The 12,844-nt window shown below is 45.4% G+C and overlaps 1 protein-coding gene across 2 annotated transcripts in view; it reads right to left on the minus strand.

Moving 5' to 3' along the window:
- FOCAD (focadhesin) overlaps nucleotides 1–12,844 on the minus strand; it is a 334,145-nt gene that overhangs the window by 6,688 nt on the left and 314,613 nt on the right. For both annotated transcript variants that reach the window (XM_075316251.1, XM_075316242.1), the window contains exons 39-42: nucleotides 12,657–12,746; nucleotides 12,350–12,533; nucleotides 8,044–8,141; nucleotides 7,648–7,890 (exon numbers count right to left, since the gene is read on the minus strand). In XM_075316251.1, coding sequence (XP_075172366.1) covers nucleotides 7,648–7,890; nucleotides 8,044–8,141; nucleotides 12,350–12,533; nucleotides 12,657–12,746 — 615 coding nt within the window. The remainder of the gene's footprint in view (nucleotides 1–7,647; nucleotides 7,891–8,043; nucleotides 8,142–12,349; nucleotides 12,534–12,656; nucleotides 12,747–12,844) is intronic.

Below are 12,844 nucleotides of genomic sequence, written 5' to 3' on the forward strand. Positions count from 1 at the left end.
GCGGTCACGAGATGATGGGCGGGCACTTGCGATGCAATCACAGCGCCGCCCATACTCTCGTGCCTGCGACCACGTCACCAGGTGTCCTCGCGTGCACGGAACCTCGGGCGCAGTGGGCGGCGTCCTGGGATATGAAATGGAGCAATGGGGGACGGCGTCAATCTGCAGGAGGGACAGCAACGGACGCAAGAGAGCCCGCCCCCATGGAGAATTTACAAGAATGGCAGACAAAAAGGTACAACTTTATAAAGTGTTTAATTTGGTTTCAAAGGGGGCACAAAAAGTACAGGAACCTTAAGCGGGCTTTACACACTGCGATATCGCCTGAATTTTGTCGTTGGGGTCACGGTTTTGGTGACGCACTTCCGCAATCGTTAGCGATATAGCTTTGTGTAACAGCGTTCAGCGATGTAAAATCGTCGCAAAAGCGTGATTTATCGCTAATCGGCTACACGGGTCCTAATTCCCAAAAATCGTTACTTCAGCAGTAACGAGGTTGTTCCTCGATCCAGCGGCATCACACATCGCTGCGTGTGACGCCGCAGGAGCGAGGAACGTCTCCCTACCTGCCTCCCGGCCGCTATGCGGAAGGAAGGAGGTGGGCGGGATGTTACGTCCCGCTCATCTCCGCCCCTCCGCTGCGATTGGGCGGCGGTTCAGTGACGTCGCTGTGACGCCGCACGGACCGCCCCCTTAGAAAGGAGGCGGTTCGCCGGTCACAGCGACGTCGCCGGACAGGTAAGTATGTGTGACGGCTCTGGGCGATGTTGTGCGGCACGGGCAGCGATATGCCCATGTCGCGCAACAGATGGGGGCGGGTACGCACACTAGCGATATCGGGACCGATATCGCAGTGTGTAAAGTAGCCTTTACTAGAATGCAGCCCAGGAGCTGCAGAGGGGGAAACTTTTAGGTTTAAAGCTAAATTTCTGATGACAGGTTCCCTTTAATATTTTGTAAATAATTATACAGTAAAGGTTTCACAATTTTTAAAGGAGTTTCTTTGTCCTATGTTTTGGATTCCTCTATGTTTATATGGACTCTAAGATGGTTGATAGGGTCAAATAGGTTACTTATTCTATATATAGTATTCTTCCCATCAAAAAATATGGAGGCATATCACTACTATATACCAACAAATTGTGATTGGCTGGGAACAGCCGCCAGAACCCCCCTGACATTAGAGGCCACAGATTACAAAAAATTCCTTAAATGTAGGCAAAAATTGTAATACACAATTGTGTTAATCTTATCTCCTCCAGTAACATAAAAAATAATAGCAAGAACAAATTACCCCGAGTGGTTCAGATTGTGAAATAGCTGGGTAATAATAAAATATAACTTTTAATAGCACATTAAAATATCTTTGGGGAAACAAACATACATACATACATAAACAATGATTACACAGATATAGTCAGGCAGAACCAAATAGGCCCGAGGGATAGATAACCAATATCCGTATGAAATATTAGAGCAAACTATTGGGACTAATTCACACCAAATAGTGGATAATCTCTATAAAAAAGCAAAGAGTGCCACTGAAGACTCTAAGGGGTACCTTACACACTGCGACATCGCTAGCATCGGCTAGCGATGTCCAGCGCGATAGTACCCGCCCCCGTTGCACATGCGATATGTGTTGATTGTTGCCGTAGCGAACATTATCGCTACGGCAGCTTTACACGCACATACCTGCTCAGCGACATCGCTGTGACAGCCGAACAATCCCTCCTTCAAGGGGGAGGTGCGTTCGTCGTCACAGCAACATCACCGTGACGTCACTAATCGGCCGGCCAATAGAAGCGGAGGGGCAGAGATGAGCGGGACATAGCATCCCGCCCACATTCTCCCTTCCGCATTGCCGTCGGGACGCAGGTAAGGAGATGTTTGTCGTTCCTGCGGGTTTACATACAGCGATGTGTGCTGCTGCAGGAGCGACAAACAACATCGTACCTGCGGTCGATCCGACATTATGGAAATTAACGACGTTACACAGATCAGCGAGATTGTACGCTTCTGTGCTCGTTCATTGTTCCATCTAGGATTTACACGTTGCGTTGTCGCTATCTGCGCCGGATGTGCGTCACTAACGACGTGACCCCGACGATATAGTGTTAGCGATGTCGCAACGTGTAAAGTACCCCTAACACCCTTAGCAATAAGGCGTAAATAACAACAATCTCACCGGTATCTCATCATAAACCGAAGTGGAGGTCCTGATGACTGCTGGATCTACCTCTGTTTAGGTGGTGTTTTTTGGTGCTCTGATCCAGTGCAGCTCCCCTGACGAGTCCACAACGAAACGCGTAGGGAGACTGGAGCACGCCATCTGCGGTTCGGTATTTGAGGGGTATGGTGTAGCTATGCACAAGATCCAACAGTCATCAGGACATCCACTTCGGTTTATGATGAGATACTAGTGAGATTGTTCTGTTATTGACGCCTTATTGCTAAGGGTGTTTGAGTGGGTGTTCAGTGGCACTCTTTGCTTTTTTATAGAGATTATCCACTATTTGGTGTTAATTATTCCCAATAGTTGGCTCTAATATTTCATACGGATATTGGTTAGCTAACCCTCAGGCCTATTTCTTCTGCCTGACTATATCGGTTGTGATCATTGTTTATGTATGTTTGTTCGCTTCCCCAAAGATATTTTAATGCACTATTAAAAGTTATGTTTTATTATTACCCAGCTATTTCACAACCTCCAGTAACATAACAGCAATGTCTCTTTCATACACCGTGTGCAGAATTATTAGGCAAGTTGTATTTTAGAGGATTTTTTTTATTATTGATCAACAACTATGTTCTCAATCAACCCAAAAAGACTCATAAATATCAAAGCTTAATATTTTTGGAAGTTGGAGTGGTTTTTTTTTTTAGATTTGGCTATCTTAGGAGGATATCTGTTTGTGCAGGTAACTATTATTGTGCATAATTATTAGGCAACTTAATAAAAACCAAATATATTCCCATCTCGCTTGTTTATTTTCACCAGGTAAACCAATATAACTGCACAAAATTTAGAAATAAACATTTCTTACATGCAAAAACAAAACCTCAAAAAATGAATGCCCAATATAGCCACCTTTCTTTATAATGACACTCAACAGCCTACCATCCATAGACTCTGTCTGTTGCTTGATCTGTTTGCGATCAACATTGCGTGCAGCAGCCACCACAGCCTCCCAGACACTGTTCCAAGAGGTGTACTGTTTTCCCTCCCTGTAGATCTCACATTTTATGAGGGACCACAGGTTCTCTATGGGGTTCAGATCAGGTGAACAAGAGGGCCAGTTCATTATTTTTTCATCTTTTAGACCTTTACTGGCCAGCCACACCGTGGAGTAGTTGGATGCATGTGATGGAGCATTGTCCTGCATGAAAATAATGTTTTTCTTGAACGATACCAACTTCTTCCTGTACCACTGCTTGAATAAGCGGTCTTCCAGAAACTGGCAGTAGGTCTGGGAGTTGAGCTTCACTCCATCCTCAACCCGAAAAGGTCCCACAAGTTCATCTTTGATTATACCAGCCCATACCAGTACCCCAAATCCACCTTGCTGGCATCTGAGTTGTAGTGGAGCTCTCTGCCTTTTACTGATCCAGCCTCTGGCCCATCCATCTGGCCCATGAAGAGTCACTCTGATTTCATCAGTCCATAAAATCTTTGAAAAATCAGTCTTAAGATATTTCTTGGCCCAGTCTTGACGTTTTATCTTATGTTTCTTGTTCAAAGGTGGTCGTTTTTCAGCCTTCCTTACCTTGGCCATGTCCCAGAGTATGGCACACCTTGTGCTTTTTGATACTTCAGTAATGTTGCAGCTCTGAAATATGCCCAAACTGGGGGCAAATGGCATCTTGGCAGCTTCACGCTTGATTTTCCTCAATTCATGGGCAGTTATTTTGCGCCTTTTTTGCCCAACACGCTGCTTGCGACCCTATTGGCTATTTGCCATGAAACGCTTGATTGTTCGGTGATCACGCTTCAAAGGTTTGGCAATTTCAAGACTGCTGCATCCCTCTGCAAGACACCTCACAATTTTGGACTTTTAAGAGCCCGTCAAATCTCTCTTCTGACCCATTTTGCCAAAGGAAAGGAAGTTGCCTAATAATTAAGCACACCTTATATAGGGTGTTTATGTCATTACACCACACCCCTCCTCATTACAGAGATGCACATCACCTGATTTACTTAATTGGTAGTTGGCTCAAGCCTATACAGCTTGGAGTAGGACAACATGTATAATAATTATCATGTGATCAAAATACTCATTTGCCTAATAATTCTGCACACAGTATAGTGCCAGTCATACAGTAGATGCCCTACACAGAGTGCTTGCTACATGAATGGATGCACACATATGAATTCTTACCATATACATTGATGCACTTCCTATATACATGGATGCACTCATATGCACATTCACTACATACTGAACATGGTCGTTGCGGCATCAGGCAGCACACAGTGTATAAAGCTCTTATAATTCAATTCTAGCATCTAAACATCTACTAGTGGACTGATGCCAATAACACGTGTCCTCCTGTCCAGTCCGCCCCTCCCTGTCCTCTGCTGATGTTTACCTTTCCTTCCTAAGTCATAAAGGTGTTTTTCCAAAAATAGCTAGTTATTCCCTGGATAGGGGATAACTTGTTGTTTGCTAAGGGTCTGACTGTTCAGACCCCCCAGCGACCCTGCAGACAGCGCTCAACAGCATAATGAACATCAACTCTATTCATTGTCTATACGACTGCCAGAATTAGGGGAGTAATGGCAGTCCCGTACACAATGAATGGAGTGGAAATCAAATCTGCTACAAAGCTCCATTCTTGACATTGCTGTGGCAATTCTAGTGGTGTCAGCTCAGAAGTGAGGAGACAACTGATTTGCATAGACACAAGATTTCCTAGCTGGCCCCTGATGTCACTCTTTCCCATATCCTGTTCACTTTTATTACAATATGTACATTATTGCCTCTCCTTTTAAATGCAGCCGAGTAGTATATGCTTGAACATGCTGACAGGATCTCAGAGTAGGACTTTGTAGCGTTAGATAGCAGTTTGGTATGTAAAGTCAAAGACTGAAAAGAGCAAAGGGTGCTTTACACGCTGCGATATCGCTAACGATTTATCGTTGGGGTCACGGTGTTTGTGACGCACATCCAGCGTAGTTAGCGACATCGCAGCGTGTAACACGTACGAGCGACCTTAAACAATGGCAAAAGAGACAAAAATCGTTGGTTTTGGAGAGGTCGTCCAAACACCAAAAATCGTTGTCTCGTACGTAGCAATGTTGTTCGTCGTTCCTGCGGCATCACACATCGTTGTGTGTGACACCGCAGGAGCGACGAACATCTCCTTACCTGCCTCCACGGGCAATGTGGAAGGAAGGAGGTGGGCGGCATGTTATGTCCCGCTCATCTCCGCTCCTCCACTTCTATTGGCCGGCTGCTTAGTGATGCTGCAGTGACGTCGCTATGACGCCGAACACACCTCCCCCTTGAAGGAGGGATTGTTCGGCGGTCACAGCGACGTCGCTGACAAGGTATGTGCGTGTGACGCTGCCGTAGCGATAATGTTTGCTACGGCAGCGATCACCAAATGTCGCATGTACGACGGGGGTGGGTGCTATCGCGCTCGACATAGCTAGCAATCGCTAGCGATGTTGCAGCAAGTAAAGCATCCCTTTAGACTTCTCCCATCCGTCTGTCATATACACTATATCACAAAAGTGAGTACCCTCCTCACATTGTTGTACATATTATATTATAGCTTTTCATGGAGCAACACTGAAGATATTACACTGATACAATGTAAAGCTGAGTTCACATGTCCTGTAATCATCCGTTAGAACGGATCCTGCAAAGATCTGTTGCAAAAAGTTGTGGTGTCAAGCGTGTGGGAGGCAACCAGGTGAGAAGTACAAAGACAAGTGTGTATTGCCTACAGTCAAGCATGGTGGTGGGAGTTTCATGGTTTGGGGCTTCATGAGTAATCCAGCTGTGGGGACCTACAGTTCATTGAGGGAACCATAAAAGCCAACATGTATTGCGACATACTGAAGCAGAGCAAGATCCCCTCCCTTCATATTCCAACATTATATCACACAAAATATTGACACTTTAGGTACAATATGGCCATTTTCACTTAGGGGTGTACTCACCTTAGTTGCCAGCGGTTTAGACATTAATGACTCTGTTGCGTTATTTAGAGGGCACACCGAATTTACACTGTAATACAAGCTATACACTAACTACTTTACATTGTATCAGTGTCATATCTTCAGTATTGTTCCAGTAAAAGACATTGTAATAAAATATTCACAAAAATATGAGCGGTGTACTCACTTTTGTGATATACTGTATATGCAAATAGAGTACTGTCGCGGGCGGGGAGGACGCCACTGCGCTGTGCTCGCTAACGCTCGGGTCCGGCGCTGCTGCTCGGTGGCTCGAGTGGTGGGCCGGATCCGGGGACTCGAGCGGCGCTCCTCGCCCGTGAGTGAAAGGGGTGGTTGGTTTGGGGAGTTTAGTCCGTGATGCCACCCATGGGTCGTGGTGAAGATAGGCACCACCGCTGCTGATGACGGGGATCCCGGGAGCGATGGTAAGGAGCAGCTGGGATGTTGTTTTCACCCTCCGTGGGAAGGGGTCGGTGGTCCCGGGGCCCGATGATGTGACGGGGAGGCAGGGTTGGCGAGGTGCAGGGTTGCAGGGACAGCACGGCGCGGTGCCGGATGGCATGGGTGTACTCACTCAGCAAGAAAGGTACAAAGTCCTCGGTAAACCAAACGGCTGGATGGACGGGTCCCGCAGCCGGCTACAGTGTTTCTCCCCGGACAGGTGATGGCGGCTGTCTTTCCCTGCACCTTGATGTTCTCTTTCTGACTACTTTGGATTCCCAACGGTAGTCCGCTCCCCGGTGTATGGGTACCGGAGGAGCTTGTTTGCCCGCAGACGCTGGCTCTTGGGTTTTTAGCCTTAGGCGGTAGCTGTATACCCTCACGGTGTGGGCTGTTGCCTTCAATCGGGACTTTTGCTGTTGTGAAACCCCTGGGGTTCCAGTCACATTCGGATCTGACTATTGTCGGCGGCTCCAAGCCTGGTCGGGGTCCGATGGCCCTGCCTGTGTGTGCTGGCTTCACTTCGCTCCCCGGTCGGTACCGGCGGGCCGTCGCCCGACCCCGGTCCTATGGTTCCGCGTTGCTCCACCACTCCTGCAGACGGCCACCACCGTCTGCCAACCTTGCTGTCAGTGCCTGGGCCACAAACCTAGACACCCAAGTGCTTGCTCCTCTCACTTCAAACTCCTACACTCAACTGTCACTTTTCCCGACCTCCAGGCCTGTGAACTCCTTGGTGGGTGGGGCCAACCGCTTGGCTCCGCCCCACCTGGTGTGAACATCAGACACTGGAGGGAGGCAACAAGGGTTTTTGTTTGGCCGGTGTGTTTGTATGTTGTTATCTGTGACAACCTGGCTAGGCCAGGGCGCCACAGTACCCTGAGAGCAAATGACAGGAGGGGTCGAGTTATCTTGTGCTAGCCTTCCTGCTGTAAATATTTATCATGCTGATGGATTCCATAATGTGTAAAAGCTAGCTTCATACATACAATATCAATTATATACAGTCTGTACTGTACCTTCTGAGTATGTGCCTTCCAAGGTTCTTTTGCTAATAGTGACTGTAAGCTTGCTGGTAATGCAGTAATACATTCATTTACTGTCAAAATGTCCATAGACTGCTTCCCCAAAGAACCAGGCACAAATGTCGATTCCTGATTCCATGCCAACCAGCTGCCATGAATCCCAAGGAGTAAAGGTGTAGCGTGATCACCCCAGACCACCACTGACGCAGCAAAAACATGCAGCAGGAAGTCCACTCCCTAAACAAGAAGAAATACTAATATAAATGTAACTAAAAAACAAAAGGAAAATGAGCATAAAATCCTCCATCAGTTCGTATTTATACATTGTGGTCCATAGATGGCATAATAAAATGATATGTTTTCCATTTACAAGACATAAATTTGCTTTACCTTACTCAGGAGAACATTTTGCAAAGGCGTGGACTTATAAGCTATGTTTCTTATGTAACTGATTAAATCCAGCAGCCAGTCCAATCTCTTTAAAATTCCTATAAGAGTCAAGAAAAAAAGAAAGTGTTCAAATATCAAATACATATTCAGTAACAGTATAAGATATGTACAATACAAAAATGTAATGTGCTGTTAGCACTAGCCTACATACAGTGCCTACAAGTAGTATTCAACCCCCTGCAGATTTAGCAGGTTTACACATTCGGCATTAACTTGGCATTGTGACATTTGGACTGTAGATCAGCCTGGAAGTGTGAAATGCACTGCAGCAAAAAAGAATGTTATTTCTTTTTTTATTTTTTTTTTAAATTGAGAAAAGTTTATTCAGAGGGTCATTTATTATTCAACCCCTCAAACCACAAGAATTCTGTTTGGTTCCCCTAAAGTATTAAGAAGTATTTCAGGCACAAAGAACAATGAGCTTCACATGTTTGGATTAATTATCTCTTTATCCAGCCTTTTCTGACTAATTAAGACCCTCCCCAAACTTGTGAACAGCACTCATACTTGGTCAACATGGGAAAGACAAAAGGAGCATTCTAAGGCCATCAGAGACAAGATCGTGGAGGGTCACAAGGCTGGCAAGGGGTACAAAACCCTTTCCAAGGAGTTGGGCCTACCTGTCTCCACTTTTGGGAGCATCAGCCGGAAGTGGAAGGCTTATGGAACTACTGTTAGCCTTCCACGGCCTGGACAGCCTTTGAAAGTTTCCACCCGTGCCGAGGCCAGGCTTGTCCGAAGAGTCAAGGCTAACCCAAGGACAACAAGGAAGGAGCTCCGGGAAGATCTTATGGCAGTGGGGACATTGGTTTCAGTCAATACCATAAGTAACGTACTCCACTGCAATGGTCTCCATTCCAGACGAGCCGGTAAGGTACCTTTACTTTCAAAGCGCCATGTCAAGGCTCGTCTACAGTTTGCTCATGATCACTTGGAGGACTCTGAGACGGACTGGTTCAAGGTTCTCTGGTCTGATGAGACCAAGATCGAGATCTTTGGTGCCAACCACACACGTGACGTTTGGAGACTGGATGGCACTGCATACGACCCCAATAATACCATCCCTACAGTCAAGCATGGTGGTGGCAGCATCATGCTGTGGGGCTGTTTCTCAGCCAAGGGGCCTAGCCATCTGGTCCGCATCCATGGGAAGATGGATAGCACGGCCTACCTGGAGATTTTGGCCAAGAACCTCCGCTCCTCCATCAAGGATCTTAAGATGGGTCGTCATTTCATCTTCCAACAAGACAACGACCCAAAGCACACAGCCAAGAAAACCAAGGCCTGGTTCAAGAGGGAAAAAATCAAGGTGTTGCAGTGGCCTAGTCAGTCTCCTGACCTTAACCCAATTGAAAACTTGTGGAAGGAGCTCAAGATTAAAGTCCACATGAGACACCCAAAGAACATAGATAACTTGGAGAAGATCTGCATGGAGGAGTGGGCCAAGATAACTCCAGAGACCTGTGCCGGCCTGATCAGGTCTTCTAAAAGACGATTATTAGCTGTAATTGCAAACAAGGGTTATTCCACAAAATATTAAACCTAGGGGTTGAATAATAATTGACCCACACTTTTATGTTGAAAATTTATTAAAATTTAACTGAGAAACATAACTTGTTGGTCTGTAAGATTTATGCATCTGTTAATAAATCATGCTCTTGTTTGAAGTTTGCAGGCTCTAACTTATTTGCATCTTATCAAACCTGCTAAATCTGCAGGGGGTTGACTACTACTTGTAGGCACTGTATACTGTATACCAGTTTAAGGAAGTATGTAACACAAGGCCATTAAAGGGGTTTTCGGGCAAACCGATTAAAGAACTGTGAAGCCAATCAGAAATCAAGAAATGTCATAATTTACTTCCTGTTGAAATTCTGATGTTTCTCAGCTGTCACATTTGGTCATGTAACCTCCAGCTTCTTACTTCCTGCTGTCCGTTCAAGGCACAGAGCATAGAGATTTCCTGTCTGTGCTCTGAATGGCTCAGCCAGCAGCTCTGCCGTGAGCTCTGAACAGGGATTTCAAAGGGGCATCACTCATGACCCTCAGCAAGCTGGGAGTGACTGGGGATGTGCACACAACATAGACACTGCAGGCTACACGCAGAACAAGTCAACTTTTCCACTACAGATATTGGACAGAGGGGTGGTATTGGGCATTCCAAAATACTAGATTATAGTATAGTAAATAGTTACTTTATAGGACTCCCCTACAGTACACGGAGGTTGTGTATCATCAATGTCAGAAAATGAAGCATTATTAACTGCAGAACTGTCTCTAAGTGGTACTTTGCACACTGCGACATCGCTAGCCGATGCTAGTGATGCCAAGCGCGATAGTACCCGCCCCCGTCGCCCATACGATATCTTGTGATAGCTGCCGTAGCGAACATTATCGCTACGGCAGCTGCACATTAACTTACCTGCCCTGCGACGTCGCTCTGGCCGGCGACCCGCCTCCTTCCTAAGGGGACGGGTCGTGCGGCATCAAAGCGACGTCACGCGGCAGGCGGCCAATATAAGCGGAGGGGCGGAGGGGCCCACCTCCTTCCTTCCGCATAGCCAGTAGAGGCAGGTAAGGAGATGTTCCTCGCTCCTGCGACTTCACACACAGCGATGTGTGCTGCCGCAGGAACGAGGAACAACATCGTATCTCCTATTGGTGCGACAGTATGGAAATGTCCGACACTACACACATCACCGATTTACGACGCTTTTGCGATTGTTTATTGGTGCATCTAGGCTTTACACATTGCAACATCGTTGCTGGCGCCGGATGTGCGTCACTTTCAATTTGACCCCGACGATATCGCAGTAGCGATGTCACAACGTGCAAAGTACCCCTAAAAGTCTCTAAATCAGAGATAGGCAATTTTCCCAAGGGGCCACATTAAAGACTGACGATGTGGAGGGCGAAACATCAGTCTAATTATTATTATTATTATTATTATTACTACTACATTATTATTTTGTATCACTTAATAATGAGCAAATATTGCATACTGAAGCTGCATATGTGTTTGTAATAAGACAACATTCACCTCTGCTGTTCTGTTTTAGCTCTGCTGTGCTAGTGCTGATCTCCCTGCAGATCTGTGTGTAGTTATGAGAGCAAAGTGTCTATTATTACTTGGGTCATACTGGTAACACATTCTATGATTTATAACAAGCTTTGCAAGCTGATTCTCGGGGAGATCTGTGTCCACCCCATAAATCTTAAAGGGAAACTGGCAGGTGCAATATGCACCCAGAACCACAAGCAGTTCAGAGTGGATATTACTAATCCCTGCCTAACTGTCCCTGTATCTAGTAGCATAGATAAAGAGATCTTTAGAAAAAGTATTTCTAAACATCCCATATGATATGCTATTGAGGACAGCCACTAGGCGCAAGGGAGTTACTTCCCCTGGCTAGTTGGCCCCCTTAGCATGTTAGTACGCCCCTGTGGGCGTACTAACATACTAATAATACGCAGTGTCAGAGAATGGTCGCGCTCACCTCTAGGCAGTCATCGCGTCTGACTCCTGGATTTCGGCTCAGTGCGCATGACCCTGGACTTTCGGTCACTATGAAGCTGGCTGTACGAGTCCTGACTTCAAACCCATGTAGTGCGCATGACCGTAAGTTCAGGGTTATGCACACTGAGTTGAAATACTAAGGGGGGCGAAGAGCCAAGGGAACTAACACCCATGCGATTAGTCGCTGGCCTCATTAGGATATGATAAAAGATATTTAGTAATACTTTTTCTAAAGATCTCTATCTATGCTACTATAGCCTGGGACGGTTAGGCAGGGATTAGCAATATATACCCAGAACTGCTTGTGGTTCTGGATGCATATTGCACCTGACAGGTTCTCTTTAACAACTCATTGCAGATCTAGAAAATCGTGGATTTCTCTAGAAGAAGAAATCAGATCGCAGATATCAATATATCATTTTATTCAGTTTCCTATGACCTACTAGGCCATATAGTTGGCTCAGATGGGTTGATCCTACTGACATATTCCCTTTAAAGTTCTGGCTGCAAGTACTGCTAAGCCCCAACCTAACACACCACATAAAACATAGAAATAAACATGCCAAAGTATCAAAAAATCTCTTTATTTGCAATGTTTCTAAAAGACAGATGGCCTGTAAAGCATGCAGAAGCCAATACAGACAGAGAGGTAAGGGTTCACTTCAGTTTTATTTTATGTTGGTGTGTATTTCTCATTTTAGTGTTTCTTCAATTCTAGTACTATAGTACCTGTATTCTGGTGACTCATGACTCTTGCTTGATAGAAAGTCTGTAATAACATCCATACGATGGTCTGATTATGATTATCATTGCATTCCACAGCCACTTCTATCACTTTCCATAAGTTGGACAGTGGCAGTCGTCCTTGAGAAATTAGGTACACTTGAACAAAAGTTGACTTTATGATGTTATCCTGCGGATAAAGTATAGATTAAAGCAATTCTTGATGGCCAAGTTAAAAATGCATCAATGTTACTTTTACAATGAACAACAACTGTATATAGAAGAGCAGTCACATTAGGTTTTAGGAGTGTACCTTGGAAATGCAGCAAATTCTTTCAACTTCACTATCTGTCAATTCTGAGATGCACTTAGACACTTCAATATAAATCCCCATATTGGTCTTCTGCACCAAGTGCATATGTATAAAAACAAAAAGACAGTTATTGGCCTCATGCTAAATAATACATGTTTCTTTTAAAATAGTCATAAATAAGTTCCATA

The sequence above is a fragment of the Anomaloglossus baeobatrachus genome, chromosome 1, assembly GCF_048569485.1.
Source record: "Anomaloglossus baeobatrachus isolate aAnoBae1 chromosome 1, aAnoBae1.hap1, whole genome shotgun sequence".
Taxonomy (NCBI): domain Eukaryota; kingdom Metazoa; phylum Chordata; class Amphibia; order Anura; family Aromobatidae; genus Anomaloglossus; species Anomaloglossus baeobatrachus.